This window comes from Lactuca sativa, chromosome 6, assembly GCF_002870075.4.
Source record: "Lactuca sativa cultivar Salinas chromosome 6, Lsat_Salinas_v11, whole genome shotgun sequence".
NCBI lineage: Eukaryota > Viridiplantae > Streptophyta > Magnoliopsida > Asterales > Asteraceae > Lactuca > Lactuca sativa.
Window position 1 is genome coordinate 60,299,414 of NC_056628.2, and position 22,768 is coordinate 60,322,181.

At 35.3% G+C, this 22,768-nt stretch overlaps 3 protein-coding genes across 5 annotated transcripts; 1 reads left to right on the forward strand and 2 right to left on the reverse strand.

Annotated features, from left to right (window-relative positions):
• Positions 1-3,964: 3,964 nt before the first annotated feature.
• LOC111897780 (receptor-like protein EIX2) lies at positions 3,965-7,014 on the forward strand. The gene has a single exon (XM_023893732.3). It carries the CDS (start codon positions 4,261-4,263, stop codon positions 6,904-6,906), a length of 2,646 nt encoding a protein of 881 aa, XP_023749500.2. The 5' UTR covers positions 3,965-4,260; the 3' UTR covers positions 6,907-7,014.
• A 4,352-nt stretch (positions 7,015-11,366) lies between these two features.
• On the reverse strand, positions 11,367-13,253 carry LOC111897808 (mitochondrial ATPase complex subunit ATP10). 3 transcript variants are annotated; one of them, XM_023893751.3, is made up of 7 exons: positions 13,001-13,253; positions 12,777-12,817; positions 12,609-12,672; positions 12,338-12,526; positions 12,147-12,218; positions 11,841-12,019; positions 11,367-11,739 (listed from the first exon to the last, which is right to left on the reverse strand). In XM_023893751.3, the coding sequence occupies exons 1-7, from the start codon at positions 13,142-13,144 to the stop codon at positions 11,622-11,624; spliced, it is 807 nt and encodes a 268-aa protein (XP_023749519.1). In that variant the 5' UTR covers positions 13,145-13,253; the 3' UTR covers positions 11,367-11,621. The 3 variants fall into 3 exon arrangements, with proteins under 3 accessions (XP_023749519.1, XP_023749520.1, XP_023749521.1); XM_023893752.3 differs by having other exon boundaries at positions 12,777-12,895; positions 13,001-13,142; XM_023893753.3 differs by having other exon boundaries at positions 12,609-12,677; positions 13,001-13,099.
• A 2,352-nt stretch (positions 13,254-15,605) lies between these two features.
• Positions 15,606-22,195, reverse strand: LOC111897822 (vacuolar protein sorting-associated protein 41 homolog). The gene is made up of 19 exons (XM_023893769.2): positions 21,760-22,195; positions 20,826-21,095; positions 20,568-20,747; positions 19,448-19,708; positions 19,220-19,352; positions 19,066-19,156; positions 18,802-18,904; positions 18,534-18,637; positions 18,353-18,446; positions 18,125-18,280; positions 17,979-18,041; positions 17,833-17,898; positions 17,538-17,738; positions 16,992-17,069; positions 16,784-16,903; positions 16,622-16,702; positions 16,457-16,542; positions 16,292-16,373; positions 15,606-16,210 (listed from the first exon to the last, which is right to left on the reverse strand). The coding sequence occupies exons 1-19, from the start codon at positions 22,015-22,017 to the stop codon at positions 15,800-15,802; spliced, it is 2,838 nt and encodes a 945-aa protein (XP_023749537.1). The 5' UTR covers positions 22,018-22,195; the 3' UTR covers positions 15,606-15,799.
• Between the last annotated feature and the right edge of the window lie 573 nt (positions 22,196-22,768).

A 22,768-nucleotide genomic window follows, 5' to 3' on the forward strand; every position in this document is an offset into this window, starting at 1 on the left:
GACGAGTTCACAAGGGAACTCGGCGAGTTGGGTTAGGTTTACCTCGATTTTGTTGGAAAACGGAGGAACTCGACGAGTTATAGGAGAACTCGATGAGTTGGATCGCAATATCGTGATTCTGGCTTTGGGATGGACTCGACGAGTTACAGAGGTTACTAGACGAGTTAGGTCAACTCGGAGTGTTGACTTTGACCTTGACCAGGGTTGACTTCTAAGGGGTTTGAAGGGTTGAGTTTTATCTAAGGAATTGTTTATGATTAGGGAGGTGGCAGAGCTGACACTCGGAGTTTGGACCTACTTAGTTACAGTTTGCATTTGAGGTGAGTCTCTTCACCATACCAATGGGTCGAAGGCACTAAGGTCGGCCCATTATGTGTTATGTGGTATGCTAGTTGGTTATGTGGTAGGTAGTATGCTAGTTGTCTTGGTGATACTTGCATGGAAGACCTCGGGGGGGGGGGGGGGGGGGGGGTTCCCAAGGCAATTGGATATAAGACCATGTAGGGGTTCCCATGACATTCCAGGCTAAGACCATGTGGGGGTTCCCATGACAATTCCAGGCTAAGACCATGTGGGGGTTCCCATGGCAGTTAGTTAAGACCATGTGGGGGTTCCCATGGCAGTGGGCTAAAACCATGTGGAGGTTCCCATGACACCCGGTATAAGACCTTGGAGGGTTTCCAGGCATCCTTATATGTTTGTATGCATGGCTTGTATGGTTGATATGGTTTATGTGATTATGTGAATTGTGTGGGGTATGTTATGGGGAACGCACTAAGCATTACCTTACAGTTTGTTGGTTGTTTCAGGTACTTCAGGATCTAAGGACAAGAGCCTAGCGTGATGGCGCGGCATGCACTCTCTGGCGTTTTATTGGGGACACTCTGATATTTTGAATAATTTATCTGATGTTATGGATATTGAAAACAAATGTGATTGGAATTTTATGTTTTATGAAGATGATTCCATTATTTAAATGAAAATTTTTATTGGAAATTTTAGGCTGTTACAAGGCCAACATACCCAGGTGGGCTAGCGGTGTGATGTAGGCTAGTGGTGGATCAACAGAAAGTTGAGAGGGAGCAGTCCATGTGCACTATAGGCCTTGCGAGGCGGGCTAATCCAACTGTAGACTCGAGGGAAATCCAGTCTTATGTTTTGGGCCCGATATGCATGTATTGTATGTATATTGTGATGTGTGGTATTTTGGGGGAACTCGCTAAACTTTGGCTTACAGTTGTGGATTTAATGTGTTTCAGGTACCAATAGTGATCATAGGAAGGTGAAGGCATGATTGTACACATTCATTAGCAACCGTGGATATTTTGTGTCTACTATAATATTCTGATTTTGGCAAATGTATCTTGGAACAAATGGTCTTTTTTAAAAGGGATTTTATAAATGTGAAGTTTTACCTTTGAGGTCTAGTTCAACTGGAAGGAGACACGCCTCACTTTTCCCCTCCCAAGGGTTTCTGGGGGAATGATGTCGAGTTCTATCCGTGTCCAAAACAGTGAAACCCCTTAATAGGAAACTAGTTTGCTAAGGATGATGTTGTTATCTCTCCAGAGAGCGATTGAACCAAGGTTCGTTGGGTGTTACGGCATATTGTCCTATCGGATGTCATTGCCCGCTACACGGAACCACCCTTCAATATATATATATATATATATATATATATATATATATATATATATATATATATATATATATATATATATATATATATATATATATATATATATATATATATATATATATATATATATATATGAAAATTTTATTGTGAAAAATAAGACATTACAAACTTACAGTATATATGGTTTTCATTAAGAGGAAAAAGCACCATTATACCATCATGTGAGAGACATTTTCCTGGGTAAAATTTAAATCTAACGGAAATGGATGGAAGGACTATCAGTGTAAGTAATTACACCCTTTATATTAAAATGATGAGAAAAAACAAATTGAACTTGGAGTGCAATTGTGGAACAAACATAGGGAATTTTATACAATGGGATAGTACTTTTAAAAAATATTTACCATATTTTGGAATTTAATTACCAAAAGATAGTATGTACATTTGATTTTTATGATTATCTTTATTCTCAGCAGCACCCATTCAAACCACATCACAAAAACACTCCAAGCTCTTGCTCATCCATTTCCGACGACTGCATAATCTCATGCCACCTTCATCTCCCTCCTAAGAACCTTCCATTTTAAGGGAAATTTTTTCCTTTTCCAGCCAATCCAATATAATCCATAAAGTACCGGTGACATTACTTGAGAGCCATATATGGATTAATCTTGAAAATTAGTATGTACATTTGATTTAATATAAGCTTCATAACCTTTTACACCCAGATGAACAGAAGGAATGCATGTAAAATTCCGTTGTTGGCACCAGAAATCGTGTTTCATGGACTCATGGATGAAGATTATAATGTCTAGTAAATCATATCGACTCTTTAAAACCTAAAAATAATACAATTCCAGGTGAGACTAACTTCAGAAAACAAAGATATTGAATTGGATTCCGTTAAACATTGAATCCAACAAATGATTGTCAATGGAATAACATTACCAATAGATCTCTGATACTCCTACCAGGAAGTTCTAGGTTAAATCAGAGTTTTAAGGGATTTGAATGTACAAAAGCATCAAGGAATGGTACTGAGCAACTTGTTGTAGGGGAGGTCGATATGCAAAAGGCTTTCATTACACGCGACGGAATATCAAATAGGAATTCAGATCTTCAGAGGAGATATCGAGAAATTAAATTGGTGATCGTGAATGTGAGTAAAGAATTATAAGCAAACATCATGCAGATACATAAACTGTATAGTTGTAATTTTCAAAGTAAACCAATGAATTCTAGAGTTCAGGTGAAGTCGCAAAGAATTGAAGATTATAATAGATGCATATGGAGAAGGAAGCAAATGAGTGGAAAAGATGCTGCAATAACCGGTGAGGGAGGGAGAAATCGCTGGGCGAGGAAGAAGACACGTGTGAGGCCAGGCGGGTTGCTTTTTTTTTCTTATTTTAATAAATTTCAAAGCACCATTAATTTGGTAAATACTTTTTAAAAATACAATCTTTTGTAAAAAACTCCAAACATAGGGGACTAATGTAATTTAATGATGATACCTTGTAAATCGCCCAACATTCCCAGTTTCCCTCTGTTCTTGAAGACTTTGAATACGTGGATCCGACTCCGTTTCCTCAGTTTTAAATACTATCTAGTTAACTATGCTTGACATACTTGTACCAGGTGAAGTAAAAGTCGTACTCTACTATCATGTTTTCAAATTGCAAAAATCAAACCATAATACGTAAATTGACCCTACATTACAGCTTTTGGACGAATCTAACAGAGTACCTTCAGTTTTGTTATAACTGGTTATAGTGAAAATAAATATTAAAAATTTGTTTTGGTAATACATATTCAAATTTAATTATAACAAAACTAATGTAATTCTGACTGAAATTTTATTTCACCAGGATTTATGCAGTTAACGTCTCTTTTTGTAAAACAGACGTTTTTTTTAACATAAGGTGAAACGTGGAAGCTATTGATTAATATCTTAAAAACATCCAAAAGCTACTAAAAATCGAAGGCATTGATACTTTAAGAAACCCGCTGAACAGTAGAATGGGGTGATACGGAGGACCTCTATAAATGGTCATTTTGGTTTGTGAAGTATTTATATTTAAAAATGCAAAAGTCGAAATTGAAATGAATGTATAATACGAAGGACTATTAATGTAAATTTTATTAAATAGTAACGATTTGTGAATAACAACACTCTAAATTATCTCAGCGCATTTGTTCTTATGTTCTCTATTATCTGTTTGTGTCTCTGTTTTTATTGAGATTTTATATTTAATGTCACTTTTTATTTTTTATATAAAGACCCAAAGTAATATCATTACTATTTTCGTAAGTAGAAGAAGTAGATTTGTATTTGATTTCATTAGTCTGATTTTTGGCATTTATATCACATGGCCCAAAAAAGTATCACGAGATGGGAAAAGATATAGATAGTAAGACTTGCAAGTCTTTCAACGTCTAATTTGGGGCAATGTTTCTTCTTTCATGGAAATGGAAATTTCATACTGTATGATATGCCCCATACAAGCAGACCACCAATTTGAGTCACTCACTTGGAAGCCTTCATGTTCACACTTCACAGGGAGACTATATAAACCCTAGCCTCATGAATCTAAAAATCATCAGTTAAGTATTTAATTTACATTATGAATCCTTGTGTTTTTATAATGTTCTCGATTCTCTTGCTGACTACAACTACCAGCCAATTAGTACCGGTGGGAGGAGATGATATTGGAGGTGTTGATATGAAAAAGTGTTTGGATAAGGAGAGAGATGCCCTCCTTCTTTTCAAAGCTCCCCTTCAAGACCCTGATGGTCGTCTCTCTTCATGGACAGCTGAGGAACATGACTGCTGTAAATGGAGTGGAATCACCTGCAACAACCAAACAGGTCATGTCACAGAGCTTGATATGGGCTTCTATGGTCTTGGAGGTGAGATAAGCCATTCATTGCTTAACTTAACCTACTTGAATCATCTTCATCTTTCAGGAAATTCTTTCAATGGAACCATTCCCACCTTCATTGGTTCTATGACTGAATTGAGGTACCTTGACCTTTCCTTTAACTCTCTTTATGGAACCATTCCTCCAGAGTTTGGAAACCTCACCAACTTGCAAGACCTTGATCTTGATTCTGTTGGAAGGTGTAGAGTTGAAAACATAGAGTGGTTGTCTCATCTCTCTCATTTGGAGTGGCTAAGAATGGATGGGATTTCCCTAGCCAAACAAAATCACTGGGTAGATGTAATTCTGAGTCTCCCAAAACTAACACATTTATCTTTAGGTGGATGTGAGCTGTCACAGGTCGTGTATCCATATTCTTCTTCATTTCTCAACTCTTCTTCTTCTTCTTCTTCATCTATTGAGTTCCTTCATCTCGGAAACAACAGTCTGACCTCATCCATGTATCGCTGGTTGTTCCCCTTAACCAGCAATAACCTTAGGACTCTTGATCTCCTTGGCAACAGGTTAGATGGGATACCCAGATACCTTGGTAACCTCTGTAGTCTGGAAAGTTTGGACTTCTCTTACAACTCGGCTGCTGTCAAATTTCCTGATTTTCTCAACAACTTGTCTGGATGCACATCCCTTTCATTACAAAAGTTGGGCCTATCTGGTAATCAGTTAAATGGAAGTATAAGTGAGAAACTGTGGGAACTACCCAGGCTCCAAACTCTTTACCTTTCTTCTAATAATCTTACAGTTCCTTCCACATATCACTTGTCAAACATCTCTTATGTTGAGTATCTTTATCTGAGGTCTTGCAAGCTGCTAGGGCCTCGCTTCCCCAAATGGATTCAGACACTCAAAAATCTTATTGATCTTGATCTTTCCAATACTGGAATTTCAGACACAATTCCTTTGGGGTTTTGGGACATGTGGCCTTCTCAATTAAAATATCTGGATCTGTCTTCCAACAACATTAGCGGGAAACTACCAGATTTATTATCAAATTTTGCCCATGGTTCAACGATAGATTTGAGTTCCAACAGCTTTTGTGGTCCGATACCGAATGTTCCTTCCACTTTGTTTTCATTAAATCTTTCCAGAAACAAATTCTCTGGAGGAATCTCATTTATATGCCAAATTGTTGATGGGTTGTTAGAATTTCTTGACCTCTCTCATAACTCATTCATCGGACAACTCCCGGACTGTTTGTGGCATTTCAATCAACTAAAAGTTCTTAATCTCGGACACAACAATCTCTTTGGAAGTCTTCCTCCCTCTATTGGATCTTTGATACAACTCAAAGTGTTGTATTTGTACAAGAACAACTTCTCTGGAGAATTGCCTTTCTCTTTAAAAAATTGCACAAGTTTAATCTCTTTGAATTTGGGGGCCAATAAGTTTTCTGGTAATGTGCCTGTCTGGATTGGGGAAAACTTATCAAAGTTGTATGTTCTTATACTAAGATCAAACAAATTCTTTGGAACCATCCCTTTACAGTTATGTCAGTTACCTAATCTTCAAGTTTTGGACTTGTCAATGAACAATCTCCATGGAACCATCCCCTCATGTTTGAGTAATCTTACAAACATGGTTCAACAAGGAGGATTCTCACAAGATGTAGAATATTTTAGAAATGTAACTGATAATTTATTTGCATTTGAGATATATGCTGACCATGCGACGATTGAGTGGCAAGGACATGAATGTGAAATCTCTAGCACTCTGAAATTGGTGAAGAGCATCGACCTGTCAAGCAACAAATTAACAGGACAAATCCCATATCAAATTACCAACCTTCATGACTTGGTGTCCCTGTCCTTGTCAAATAACAATCTATTTGGAGAGATTCCGCAGAAGATTGGTAAGATGGAAAAGCTTTTGACTTTGGATTTATCCAGAAACAATTTTTCAGGGGGGATACCACCAGACATGTCTCAGATGAGTTTACTGAATTACCTAGACTTGTCATATAATAACTTGTCTGGAAGAATCCCATCTAGCACACAACTCCAGTCCTTTCCACCTTCAAGATACAGTGGAAACGCACGTCTATGTGGACCTCCCCTTACCAAAAAATGTCCAGGGGATGAAGAATCAGAAGCAACATCGGTGATTGGTAAAAGTGAGGGTGATGGGGAAGACACAGATGATGAACTCGAACTCTGGGGATGGTTTTATATTGGTGGGGGCATGGGTTTTGCTACTGGATTTTGGATAGCATGTGGGGCTTTACTTCTCAACCGCCAAGGGAGACGTGCATTTTTTCAATTTTATGACAGCTTCAAAGATTGGGTTTATGTCAAGGTGGTTGTGTTCGTTTCAAGTTTCCAAAAGAGTAGATAGGCGTAGTTTGTCGTTTAATTTTTTATTTTTGATTTCTTATTTTCCAGTATATAAAGTAATTTGGCAGTGGTTTTTAAATCTCCAATATCAATAAATTTGTCACTAAAACCGTGGGTTCCCAATATTTATTTTTGACTTCTAATATCCCGGTATATAATGTACAGTTTTGAAATTTTATAACAATAACGAACAGCCCATTTTGGCTTCCACACAACACGTGGCCAAACCTGTTCCTCTTGTACACCATTAAACACCTCTAGATCATCTATCTTAATACCTACATGAAGAAAAGAAACATAAGATTATGAGCAACTCACATTTTTGGTCACTTGAGTATAGCTTATTTTTTCAGTTTCGGTCACAATATTTGTCTCTTGCAAATTGGTCCATGTTTGAGGTTTTGGTAATGTTGTTGGTCTATGTTCTAAGTAAAATAAGTACATTTGCCAAAAATGAAGATCCGCTATTGATAAAGATTTTGAGCCCAATCCCTTAGTTAATAACACAACAAGCTTAAAATGTGAAAAGTCTATTAGAATAGGCTCAAGCTGAATGTAGGGGAGTGATGTCATGAGTTAGTTATTTTGTTGGAGGAATATTATTTAGGGATAGTAATCTCGTACACAACAATTTATATTTTAAAAAGATTGTACAATTTGTATATTGTACAACCCTTTAAAGTATGGCAAACAAATAGTTATTTACAGATCAACAGCAATTATTTAGTAGAGCATGACTCTGAGGTGCAAGTCATGATTTGATTTCCTAAAAAGATCATTAGGGATTGTAATCGGCCTTGTGGCTTAGATTACAATAACTTCTTGAAGTTTTTTGGTTTTTACAATTTGATTAAAAGTTCATCTTCCTGTCTTATCTATCCTCCATTTTTCCCGTTATTGTATAAGTATTTTTATCATTTATAATTGATTGGGAACAAAAAAAAAAGTCATTTTATTTGGAACAAAGACAAAATAAAACATTACAAAAACCTCAAATAAGAACCAAAATTGTACAAGAAATTTTCTAAGACCAAAATTAAAAAAATCAACTATACTCAGGAACCAAATTTGTAAATAACTCTTAGCATTTGTTAGAAAATTATTAAGTTGGTTTTGCTGACCTTTCTTAGAATCGAATCGGGCTATTAGATCGGTAAATTGTTATTTCTCAAGAAGTGGCACTGTGATATGGATTTCCCCCTTGGACCTATAAGTTTTATATAAAATAAGTATTTTAAATCTTGTTAAGATATTTTGTCATTAATAAAACTTTGTGGTATCTTTGAAATGTCATCTGTCATCTAACAAGTCAAAAGATTGTCATAATGGTAGAATTGTAAATTGATAAAATAAGGGACTAATCATTTTACTTATTGTAAATCCAACTTTTGCTGAAGGCATCGTACATCAAAACCTAGTAGAACACTTGAAAGAAGTTTTTTTTAATCCTTGTATGTGGAATCCAAAGAGATGATTCCTTGAGCAAAGAAGTTAGGTATAATTATTTTACATGGGACAAGGAGCAAATCGTATGGACCATTATTGTAGTTAATTCTTAAAGAAATTGTTGATAGTCTTAAACTTTTAAATAAAATGATTTAGAAGGTTGTAAGGATCTGAATACATTTTTATGAGCTATGAAAGAAGTTACTTGGCCTTAACAAACTCCTTTATAGCTCCACTAGTTTTTCAGAGCTCATCAATAAAATATAACAATAGAAATCAAAACCATGAAATGGCATTGCCACTCTTTAGCGACATTAACTGTCGCTGCTGTAGGAATTGCCTGAATAAATACACACACACACAAAAAAAAAAAAGAAAAAAAAAAAAGCCATATCAAATTTTTGTTGGGTTATAGTAATACCTTTAAAGAAATCATTTTGATGAACCTTGAATAGAAGTACATACGTATCTTAGAAAAACAGTTGAATACAACCCATCTCAAACAAGCATATCCTTCCGAACAAAGATAGTTCCTTAAAAGAATATGAGATATTATTTCAAATCAGCCCATCCAAAAATCAAAATGTTTATTATTATCATTAATATATATTAATATCATCCTTATTAGTATTAGTATTTTTGTTCATATTTTTATTACTTGTATTTGCATCATGTATTATCATCGTTAGCATTAACTACTCAATTTTAAAGGTAATAAAAACTGACACTACATAAAATAAAAACTAACACTACATAAAATAAACGGATTTGGTAAAAGATTTCAACCAGTTTTAATAAACTAAAATAAGTTGCCATGCATATTTTTACTCATAATATCTTCATATTTGTATTTTTTTACCTATATCAACAACTTTACTTTATTTTTACCCATAATAACCTTGGTTTAAAAAAGTGTGCAGCAGGCGCGATGCGCAGCTAAAAGTGCGTCAGCATGCTGTTGCGATGCGAAGTCCATGTTGCGAGGTGATGCGTGCGCATCCAAGCGCATCACGCTTCTGTGCATCCCGATGCATCCTGGACAGGCCCAATTTATTTGAAAATTTTATATAAAATCCAACTAAAAAAGCCCATGCATTGTTTAATTAAACTAATCGGCCCTACTTTTATGTACCCTAGATTATGAGATAACGTGTAGCCGTGTACAATACTCCTAACCCATACCCATGCATACGTTCTTCTTCTCTCTTTTCTCTTGCGACTGAATCTTCTTCTTCTCCCTTTCTTCTGTCTTTCTTTATCAGTGATCTGATCGACATCTTCTTAGATCATCACTCGTTAGTTCATCACTCACCTCTGTTTTATTCTACACTTCTACTCTTCTATAATGGATACTCGATCTAACATTGATCCGGCAAGAAGATATGTGTAACAGCCCGGAATCTCAGGTATTGTTAAATTATGTTTTTGGGGTGATTTAAGAGGGGACTCGGCGAGTTGGAGCCTAGACTCGCCGAGTAGGGTCGCAGACTTGGTCGCGGGTTCGCGACTGGACTCAACGAGTCCAGATATGGACTCGGCGAGTCTACGCTGTTTAGCAAAAACCCTAACCGTTCAGGTTTGGGACGTATAAAAAGGACTCATTGGCCGTCATTGTTCATTTTAGCCTTCTGAGAGGAACCCTAAATCGATTGTGTGCATCTGGAGCAAGGATTATAGGCCATTGTTGATTATAGAAGAGTGGTTGTGCAAGGAAGAGAAGGGATTGGCTAAAGGAGCAGAAAGGGAGTCACATTCTGAGGATTGGGGACACAGAGGATACATCACCCAGGTAAGAATTCAAGTATACTCTGCTATGTTGATGTGATTATGGAATTAGGGTTTATGGAACCCTTTTGTGAATAGATTGAATGTTACCCTAGTCCCCTAAACGATTGTAACCCTGTATTGGGACCTATGGAGGTCCAGAATGTCCCATGTCTGTGCATTTCGGGAATTGATGAAGGTTTTGGATTGGAATCCTTATGCCTTAGGTCAAAATGCAAATTATGAATCATATGGTGTATCATGAGCACTGAAATAAGGACTTTACGTGATGGATCAGCCTAGGAAGGCCAGACCTAGGAATGGTCGAAGCAGTTCTGACCTTAGGATGCAGTTTGAGCGGTTGCATGGCATGGACTCGCCGAGTCCGATGAAGATATGGTGCTTGAGGTTGATGATTATGATGATGATGATGAGTGATGGAAATGATATTAGGGTCTAGTAGTTTCATTTTGCACAATTAGACTATTAGTTATTTAGTTATTAATATTTGCTATTATGCAGTATGCACTACTTTTAGGGTCTGTTAGTTTCATTTTGCATTACTAATAGACTATTAGTTATTTAGTTATCAATATTTGCTACTATGCACTACTATTTATATATATTTATGGTGTTTTAGTATATTGGTAATCATGCATAACACATTATGTTTCACTAATGACTACTTGTGCGCCTCATCTACGTGATGCACGTGCATTCGCATTGCACATCACGCATCGCACTTCGGGACCCTTATCGCATCGGAGCGCATCTCGCTTTTTAAAACCAAGATAATAACAACACACTTACATTTCACTACCAATATGGTAAATGTACTTTGTTATACATTCCTATCATCCCTTAAAATTGTAACTATAATGGACAAACAAATTAAGCATGTCACTATTTTTGTAAAAGTGATGTAACTATGTTGATATTATGGAACTACATATTGCTATTATCAGTAAAAAAAATAAGTATTCAACTATTATGGGTAAAAAATGCAAGTACATTGTAATTATGGGTTAAAAAAATAAATACATTAACCATATCGGTAAAAAGAGTAAAGCAAGTTATTACTCCTGATTATTTACCCAATATTTATCTATTAACCATAATAACAAAGAAATGAAATTACAGACAATTTAAAAGATTACAATTGTTTACATTTTGATTTCATAGATCAACCAAACACACTCGATCAATTTCATTCATTTCAAACAAATATTCTACAAAACAACCACCCTCGCATATCATCAATAATTTATTTATTTTTTTGCTTAAATTTGTTATTTAAAGAGAAAACAGAAACATAATGTAACACAAGTGATAAAGAAAATTATGATCAAAAGTACAATACTTAATTTGAGATGCAATATGACTCTTATTATCAAGGCCTTGTATCAAACAGTTTAATCCACACTTCTCAAATCTCATGAATGATGATAAATAAATCCTCAAAAAAAAACAAAACTTTTTGTAACATTGCTGACCTGGCATTTAGCATCATTCTTCTTTCAGCAAAAGTGAAGTGCATGATAGAAGTGAAGACAACTCGTCTTCTGTTGCCAATCCAAAACCTTGCCAACGTATTCTACCAAATTTGTCCACCAAGAATATATAACTGTTGACCATTAATAAAAACAAGATTTTATTTAATGACATGTGATATTTTTTTATAAACCTAAGTTATAAGATACATGAAAATGAAGAAAAGATTGATACCCAGTTAGAAGGTTGAGTATTTTGAGCTCTTTTCTGAAGTAATAATGGTCACCAAAAGCATATGCTATTTCTCTCTTCAATAAACCATCACTTTCATGGCGTTTTGGCTTTTTTAACATGCGTAGTAATAGTGTCTTTATAGGGGCGAGAGATAAAAACCATGATTCAATGAAGGAGATCTGAAAACAAATATAAGAAGCTAAGATATGGAAGGTGTTAATTAAGTCCCAAAAAATGGAATTTAGAAGACATGCAACACCATTCATATGAAAGGACATATACTACTATTATAATCTAATATAATACCTCATATAATTGAACTTTCTCTGAGTCCCTAAAAGCTTCAACAAAAGGAAAACTCCAAGAATCAGTCATTGCCTGTAAAAAGATGGTGTTTCAGTTCTTATTCAGCTACCCAAATGGAAAAAACATCATGATATTATTTCTCATTGTGGTTCCTTTTACTAAATGAATGAGGAAGGCAATGGCATTAGAACCTGTGAAGTTGCACGGAATGAAAGACACATCAATGTTGCTTTTGGGGTATCAGTCTTCATTGATTCATTGATAGTTCCAAAATTAGTGATGGGTAGTTTGAAACGTTTTCCATTTGAGTAATTTACTTCTAGCTGAGGAAACTTCAAAGCTTCCATTGCTGGAATAATAATCTTATTTGCCATGGCAATCTGCAAATCATGATCAAAATCACGTTTATTCAAGTAAACAACTCATCTTTCTGCTTCAATAATCTATTACAACTTGTCTTACCTTACCACCATGTTGTTTGAGTTCAGCCATATCAGCAAAATATCCCCTATTCATTTCATCTTTACTGCCCTAAATCGCACAAATTTCAACAAAAATTCAACCACAGCTTACACGATAATCCACTGAAGAATCAACTACAGTTATGCAACAACAAATCGTCATACTTACAGCCGAGCACGCTCTTTCTCGATCGCGTCCTTATTTCCAAGCTGCATTCAAATTAGGCTTCGTTATGGATTACAACATGGTAACCCTAACAGTATAAGAAATCGAATGCACAGCAATTGCTGCTCAACAATACCAAAAATCAAGCTCATGTAGCACGATTACACGACTTCATAATGTCTAGGATCTGGTTTCAGCGAAAACTAAATTCAAATTAATTTACTTACCTGATAGAAATCGAGGAACCGATTGGAGGTGAAACGCGTGGGGATGTTTGCTGGTAAAAACATTTTATCTTCTTGTGTGAACAACAGCCGTGAACTGAGAGCAACCGCCGATCTCGAAGAAGTCAACTGCTTCAACTTCAACATCTTCCCTACAGCTCCGTCACCGGTGAGGTGTATGAATCAGTGTGTTGGGGAGAATGTATAATACGAGTAATCGGCGGAGGGTTTTGAGTCTTGCGGATTTCTAGCTGAAGGGTCGGGTCGGGTTCGCTTTGAAGTAGGATAAGCAAACTACCTAATATAATCGAATTGGACCGAACTAGAACCGGATATGCAAATGGATTTGGTTTGCGGTTGTTTGAGTTTTATTTTTCGGTTTTTGGTTTTCTTGATTCCGGGTCGGTCTGGTTCCAAACCAATCTCTTTCGAATACAAAGGAAACAAAATATAAAATCGAAACGAACCAGAATCGGAATCGTATAAAAAGTTTCGGTTAAATTTCCATTTTCAATTTCGGGTTGGTTAGGTCTGGTTATAGAACCGATCACATCTTGATACAAAGAAAATTAAATATACAACCGAACTAAATCGGAACCGAAAACATATGGAAAACGAATATGTAAATCGGTTCGGTTCTCAGTTCCTTGAATTTTTATTTTTCGGTTTTGAGTTGGTTCAGTCATGTTTTACGACCGAACTCATCTCAATACAAAGGAAGTTAAATATAGAACTGAACCGAACCTAAATCGGAACTATATAGGAATCGGATATTTAAATCAGTTTGGTTCTCGGTTCCTTGAATTTTCATTTCTCAATGTCGATTTTTTTTTATTCGTAACCAGAATCTGTCTCTAGATTAAATTTTGAAACAGTTGAATACTGACATAATATGGATAAATGACCTGCTTTTTTGACATTTGTTAAAATGAACACTAATAATCAAATTATCATTAATTTTGAAACATTCCAAATTTCAACCCAAACTTTTAATTTTTAAATAAAAAAACAATTATAAATCCATTTCTCAAAGCATATCAAAACCAACATTTGTTCCAAAACATGCCACAATATTTTCAAAATCATAGTAATAATAAAAATAGTGAAATCATATAAGTGGAAATCTCTAAAAACATATTCATGGATGTGATACAACCATGTCGCACCCTTCTCCTACTACCAGAACAACCTGAGAACACTGAAATTCAACGAGTAAACACACAGCTTGGTGAGTGCCCGAAGATACCACATACCTAAAAAAATATTATATTTTAACCATAATCATGTCTGCTATAAGCCCAACTATAGTCTTTCATGCTATAGTCCAACTATAGTCTTTTCTGCTATAGTCTAATTATAGTCTTTCATGATATAGTCCAACAATAGCCTTGTCCGCTATAGTCCACAACTATAGTCCAATTTTAGTCTTGCATGGTATAGTCTAATTGTAGTCTTGCATGTTACAGTCCAACTATAGTATTTCATACAAAAGTTACAAAGACAGTCTATCAAGCAAAGACATCTAATGTCTTACTCTTACATAGTATAGTGAAAAAACTCACATAAGTCTAGTAAGAAAAAATTCAATAACAGCCTCAACAACCATAAGAGTTAGTACCAATCACCTACCACTAATCAAAGACCAAACATCAATCTTGTAACATCCAAATTTCCAAACCAAATTTTTCGTTTTAAAATTCATATAAAAACATTGTTCATAGAAAGCATCTCAAGAAAATCGCAAGTGTCAAAACACACACACACACACAAAAAAAAAACGACAAAAAAATGTCAAATCAAAGGGTTTTATTTATGATAATTCAATGGGGTATGCAAAGCAATATCTCTATATGCACCCCCAAAATTTTCCTTTCTACCCTCTTTTTTCATATTTTTCTCCTTTTTGTAAATAATGATTGAGAGAAAAATGGGATATGAATAATAGTACAGAAAACAATAACATTTTTTTGTTATCTATTTAAAAAGTAATAATTTGAAGGGTTGAGTTATGAAAAATGGGATATCAATAATAGTACCCTTGTATATGTTGTATAAATGTGATCTTCTATTCATGTCCAAGAGTGATAGATAGGACTTCTTTGTTTGACTGATGTTGAGGTAATGGGATTCAACAAGCACCAAGAGCCAATGTGATCCCAAATAGTTTTGGCAAATTTGCAAGATACAAAAGGTGATCTGTAGATCCACGTAGTAGACAAAGTGTAGAGTTTATGTCCACTCCACGTTTTGAGAGTGCTATACATGTTGTGATATTATTAAGAGCAGCCCTCCAACCAAATCAGTTTTAATTTAATATTTAATGGTCACCTAATTGTTCCAATCAATAACATAAGAATCCATAATGCATCTTTTTAACTCTTATCGTTTTTCTCAATGAGTTGGATAAGAACTCACCCTGATATTTTGACCTTGAATTTCATCAACTTCAAGTGAACATCATAAAAAATTGACTCTTATCACTCATAAAAACTTGGAATCTACACAAAAATCACAATTATTTTTTGAATATGAACATCAAGTTACTTGTTTAGTTGCAAATACACATTTAACCTGTTATTCAAAAAAAATCAAAAGATGAGTTACACTGTTGACATGAATTTTACTTGTATAAAATTCCTTTCTAATGTTGGGAACTCAAGTATTACACCCACAAACACCTCACCATCTTCTCACTCAACTTCAACTACAAAAAACCCTCATTTCCAATAACACCAATACATATAATAATAAATAATATACAAACACAAACTTTCTTTATAAATAAATAAATAAAACAGATTATCAACCAGCAGCAGCCGTGGTACACAAAACGCATCGCATCCGGGACCCAGCCGAAGGGGTATCTTGGTCATTTTCATCGTCAATATAATCACCATTTTCATACGAGTCACTAGATTGTTTGTTGGTGGTAATAGAATTGGTGGAGTCAATGAGACAGTTTAAGTGGTAGGCATGACAACAAAAGAATACAATGACTGATGTCTGAATGGGTAAAGGCTCAAAACATATGCAACACCTTCCGTCTGCTCGTGTTTTTGACTTTGTCTCCATGGTTTTTAGGACGGGGGGTCGATCCATTGGATTGCTGTCCTGAGGGTTCGTGTTTGACCGGGTCCCGCTTTCTGCATCGGTTAGGTATATTGCACGTCTTGCTTCTTTGTAATATTTGACTAAAAGGTTGACTATATCCGCCTGTGAATTATAATCATGTTAATGAGAATGAGATAGATTATATTATGGAATAAGTTAGGAAATTGTAGTATAAAATAATACCTTGAGTATATCGTTACAACCATGTCTTAGAGATGTTTCAGTTCTGTAATCTGTGATGATTTTGACTAAACGGTCCCTCAGCCTGAAATTGAAATAAATAAATATTAAGAAACAAGAGATTGAGCTACCAAAAACACGAAGCAATGGTTATAGTTTAATACTAACCGAGGGATCTCCAAGCCATTGGGTACAATATTCACAATATAAAGAGGATCAAGATTACCAACAGTATGCTCTAACAAAACACCAACCTGCCAACCAAAAAAACATAATAAAAACATTTCTTCAAAAAGATTATTTAACTATGGTTAAAAAAAAACAAATTACTACCATTTCAGGTTTATCAAGACATTGTCTAATAAGTTCTTCCCATAGGTCATCATCATGCTGCATACTGACAAATTCTACAGCCTGTAAAAAATTATGTTAGAAAGAAAGCCATTTAAACCCATAAAGATAGAAACTTCTTTTTCTTTTTTCTTTTTTTTTTACCTCTTTTATGTCCCCTTGTTTGTCGATAATAACAGCAAGGGCTTGTTTTGCATTTCCCATTCTTCCAAGGATGAAAACTTGCTCGCTTAGTAGATTTTTCTTAAGACAAACTTCATATGCCTAATTCGAGAAGATGATGTCAGCATCAATAAATAAATAAATAAAAACCCTGAAAATTTATAAATTCAGAATCGATAATTTCACAAACCTTTTCAAGCATGTAATGTTGACTACTCCGAAGGAAAGGAAGCAGCATTTTTATATCATATTCCGCATAGAGCTCAACCTGTTTTTCAGGATGCATTTGACAATGAGTAACTTACAAATTTGGTCCCTCAGTTTAGCACAATTTTGCAGTTTTGGTCCCAAAAGGAATTAGTTTGCAATCTTGGTCCTTAATTTGAATTTACATACCTTGTTCCAATTAAATGACTATATCTCCCTTTATCCCATTTATTATAAACATTTGTCATTTATTAAGGTAAATTACATTTTTGGTCCCAGGGTATAGCAGATTTTTTCAATTTTGGTCCTTATTTGAGGTTTTTGTAACATTTTTGGTCCCTGATCCAAGTAAAATGACTACACTTTCGGGACCAAAATTGCAAAAAACAGTTATACTCTGGGACCAAAAATAGTCATTTTACTTAAAACAGCAACCAAAATTTTTACAAGAACCTCAATAAGGACCAAAATCACAAAAGAATACTTTTTTGGGACAACAAGTGTGAAATGACTATATTGCCCTTTATACCTGCATGTCATGAAAGTCTCTACCAGCATGAGGGTTGGCTTCAAATAGCGCATGTAAATACTCATGAAGAAAGTATCTGGAATCCACTTGTTTTTTTGCAGCAAGAAGTTGGGAAACAACTTCAGCAGGGGTAATTAAGTCCCTGTGCTGGATTAACATTGAAACTGTACGTTTATGATCAATCGACATTAGGTGGGCCACCTGTAAATAACACATGGCGGATTCACAAATGAGACTACCAAACAAAAGAACACAGAACAAGGGCAATTTTGTAATTAGCCATGACACAACACACCTTCTCAGGAATGGCATCGTGCAAGTTATGCTTCTCGATAAACTCAAACAGATCTGGCTTCATAAGCTGAAAAAAACAGAATTTGATAAATTAAGAAAGCAAATTAAAAGCCAAATTAAAGAAAGAATGGATAAGTGAGTGCTTACATCAGCATAAAGTGTAAAAGCTTTCTCATACTGCCCATCAATTTCATACAAAACCGCCAGTGCCTAAACAAAGTGGAAGATTAAGTATGTTTAATATAGCTCAAATAATGACACGTGGCGAAAAATTACTGGTGTTCACAGTTCACCTCTTTGAGTTCATTAGTCATGGATGAGGTGTTAAGTTGGGGCTCTATAGCTGCAATTATAGGAACTGCTGAGTATATTGCAGGTGGCCATGTTTTCACAGCAGATAGAAGATCTTTATGGGAAGATGGAATAGTTGCTAGAGCTACAAGAGCAACCTGCAATTTTTTTTATTTATAAAAAATAAACCATCAAAGTAATCAATAATTATTATTTAATATAAAGCTTACCTCATAAGCAGTATCACGAAGGACTGGATTCTCTGTTGGGATGTATGGGACTAACACAGGGAGTTGGCGTAGATGAGCAAAATGGAAAACCCATCTGTGAAAAGTTGGAAAACATTTTAATTTTTCTTTTTCCTTTTTTAGACTTCAGTTTCTAGAATATTCTAGAAGAAACATTTCCTACCTCTCCCATGCAGCTGCAGAACCTCGCAACACTTTGGGACATAAAGAAGCTGCTTCTGCATATTTCCTTTCTACAATTAAATGATCAAGATACCTCGACCCCACCTAATAAAATAGTTTACAAGTTACAATCTATAATTTGTGTACTTCATTTTTTATCCATAATAGTAACATATTTACTTTATTTGTTAGATAATGCTATTATCAGTAAAGATATGTTGCTATTTCTTTTACTCTTAAAAGATTAAAAAGAAAGTAAAACAAAATACCTCATCAAGAAGCTCACTACGCCCCTGCCCAGCTTCAACTGCTTCTAAAGCTTTCTCATGCCATCCATGTTGAAGAAGCCAATTAATATGATCTTCTGCATCTCTGTCATTCACATGCATGTCATTCATTTGTAATTGAAAAATTATTGTATGTGTACTTCAGTCTTCATATATGAGATTGATTATGTGAATTTGTTTCCACTATCAATCAAGATGATTGTTAATCAATTTGTTTCCACAAAATTGAAAAAGTGTTGGAGATACCTAGGTTTGGCAATAACTACATCTTTTGGGGATACAACATAGTATAAAGGTTCATCACCAGCTGCCCATTGTCCCCCTGCATAGCTGCTACCTACATCCAAATTTATAAATATCTTATGATATATATAAAAAATAAGTAGAAATGAACATGTACCTGTAAAAGGAACATGAGCAAGAGAATAATCTTTCGCCTTGTAATGCTCAAACCCAAGTACAGGTAATGCATCTGTCGCCAGCTCATCATTGTTCCATGTCACTACATGCACTTCTGGTCTTTGTGCATTCCCCTGTTTTGATTGTAAGAATGTTGCGATTATGGGTTAAAAATATAAAGAATCAATCTTGAAATCATTGCAGAATGAGAAAAAGGTGAAAGAAATACTTGTCGTGAAGGAACACTGCTGCTAAATTCCTTTTCTCCATCTTCTTCACCGGGTATATAAGCAAGAACAACCAATGAGTCACCAAATGGGGCAACTCCCGATATGAAATAACTTGTTTGAAAAGATGCCACAATATCAACTTGGTTCATGTTGGAAGTTGTGATTTGTCTATATGACCCATTCACACCTCTTGCCTGATTAGTTTTTATTGATGCAATCTTTATAGCTGTCCCCCAGCCAATAACAAGAAGGGCATCATCCTGTATAATATCATAAAACAGGGTTTAAATGTTGCAAAATGCAAATATTCCACCTCTTAGATCTAAATGTGATAGTGTTAGATGTGAAATTTGCTAAGTCATGTGTAGAACTAGAATCACCTTCTGAAGTAGTGTTCAGAAGGCTAGGCTATAAGAGTTATAGAATGTTCAAAAAAGTAAATCTTCTGAAGTGCTTCTGAAGTTCAAAGATCAGAGATTTGGACTCTACACTTAGGGGTTGTTTCTTTTTACTAAATGGGCTTAATGGGTTAAGCACTTAAGATATACATGACTGTTTCTTTTTTACTTAGTCTACTCTAGACCATATGACTTAATGGGTTAAGCAAAAAAAAAAAACCTGGCTTTATGTATTACGACACCAACCCTTTACCTATTTGCCCTTCTTTTTTCCTCCCAACTACTCATGTGAAAAACAATGAACATTGTTATATTTGATGAATATTGTTATATTTGGTGAATATTGTGATATTGTTTTTTGGAATACGAGGGTTAAATGGTCATCTAGTCTCATTCAGACAGTTTATTCAGAAATGCATCACCCATTCAGCCACTTTACCCACACAGGACAGTCAGGACTTAATGGGAAAAAGGCCCAAAGAGATTCGTGGAACTATCAAGACACATGTTTCATTATGTTTTTAGCAAATTGCAAGCACAACTATTGTGACAAAATACTCTCTGTAATCCTCTCATGTATCAATATATGTGGGCCAACATCTTGGATACTAATTTCACTGTATGAATTGGGTCTTTTTGTTCATCTACATTCTTAATTCAGCATCTAGCCATTTAAATCTACTGGAACAACACTATCACCAATCAATATTTTATCAGTTACCTGCCAAACTAAGTGGGGAAGTAGAAGCTCAGGGCGTGGGCTTCCTCTTGGTCTTTCAATAAATGTAACACGTTGATCATTAGCAGCATCATAAACTTTTACTCCAGCATCATTAGCCCATGCAATTAAACTTGTTCTCCATTTCACAGCATGGATAGGACCTTCCCCAGAATGTAAAACCTACACAAAATGATGTATTTGTTTTATTTTCTTTGTAAATATGAAAAGTATACCATACAAAAAGGCATGAAAAAATACCTGATCACGGTATCCTAACCATTTTTTTGTATTGAAATATAAGTTTCCAGCCAAACCACCAGTAACAAATCGCCTGGATGCTTTCCTTGCATAATCTGGGTCAATTGCAATGGCTTTCATCGGGCGATGATACTCAAATTTCTGTTTCTCATCTGTGAATAGACTTATAATCACAACAGACCCATCATCTGAACAGCTTCCAATGAATTCACCATCTAGGTCAAAGCAAAGATCATTGACAGCAGCAGTATGAGCCCGAAATTCCTTAACCTGACAAGAACATTAGATACTACTCTTTCAAACTTCAAACTTGTTACTCTTACTAAAGAAAGCCATCACATAGTTTATGGAGATTGGATACAGAGGAAATGATACAAATGTGAATAACAATTAGCTCACACAGCTTTGGCAACTCAAAAAAACTCTATGAATGCAATCACAATCCCACAAAACAAGGGGCAAAGAATTTTTTTATGAAATTATCCTTATATGTTAGGTAATTCTGCCTTATTCTTTATGTGACTTAATGCCCTAATTCATTGATAAAATCATATCACCTGAAAAGCTTCCATCCAAATGAAAAAAGTCAACAAGGACTCTTTTCAATTGTGAACAGATGTTGTATTTGATCCACACAATGAGGAAATGATCTGATTTAAGCAAACGGTGCTTTCGATAGAAGAAGCAAAAGGCATCTAAAACTAGTCGTTCGTTCCCACTACCACGTTCATATGGAAAAAAGAGAAATGCCAAAACACTACTGAACATAACAGCAACTGAGCTGCAGATCTCGTATCAAACTACCAATCGATTGAATTTCCCTAATTGAACATACAGTGTAATTGATTTCAAACCTAGAAGACCTCCAACAGTAAACAGGTAACAGAACACAAAGAACTGACGTGATCGGGTGAAACAAAACACAAAAATTTACCTGATTCCCAAGGAAATCGAGAATATGAACGGTACCGCCATGAGTACCAAGAGCGATCATCCGTTCCGCAACCGCGACACAAGATGCGGCGTCACTCGATAAAAGAGAAGGCACGTTGCCTCCCATTCTCTGATACTTAAGCCTCGGCTCATCTTCCTCCTCCTCCTCTTGTTCCTCCTTGTCCTCTTCTGTATCTTCTTCGCCTTCTTCTCTTTCATCGTCGCCTTCGGTTCCGTTCTCTGATGGTTTCGGAGACATGTTCGTAGCTGTAGAGAGAGAAAGAAAGAGATGAGAGAGGGTAATTGATTGAGTGTAGTGCGGGGTTCGGTTTATGTTTGAGGTCTGTGGACCAGATTGGGATCGTTTGTGTTTGGAGGGTTGCGAGTTTGGAGTGTCAGAAAGAAGAGAATCTTTGAAATAAACCGTGGGAGCCCTTTCCCCTACATTCTTGTTCTTGTTGGGGATTCACAAATATATACTTCTTTAATAATAGTAGTTATCTTTCCCTAAAAGGATTATAATTTGTCTAAAAACTTTCACCCATAAATAATTTGTCTAAAAATTTTCACCCATAAACGTGGATTTTCTTTTCTTATATGTTTCTTATCATATAATTAGGTCATCATTATCATGTTAAACTCATGTTGTCTACTTGTGACTTCCATCTATCTTATTCTTTTATAAACAAGTTCTCCGTGTTGACAAGTGAAAACTTATATTTGTCCATATTATTGTTTTTCAACATTGATTATACTTTGTAAGTTAAAGGTTTTTGTCATGCATATCAAAACGCTACCCCCCCCCCCCCAAAAAAAAAAAAAAAAAAAAAATCCCCCAGACGCTTTCAGTGTCGTATTCATCGAATCCTCGTAAACCAAACGCAAACTAACCATATATTTCTATAGCTATATTTATACAGTCTTATAATCGAGATCATCCAAATAAATATGGTTATAGATAGATCTTATTCTTGCACTATATTCATTTGAAACTTGCAAGACTCTTCAAC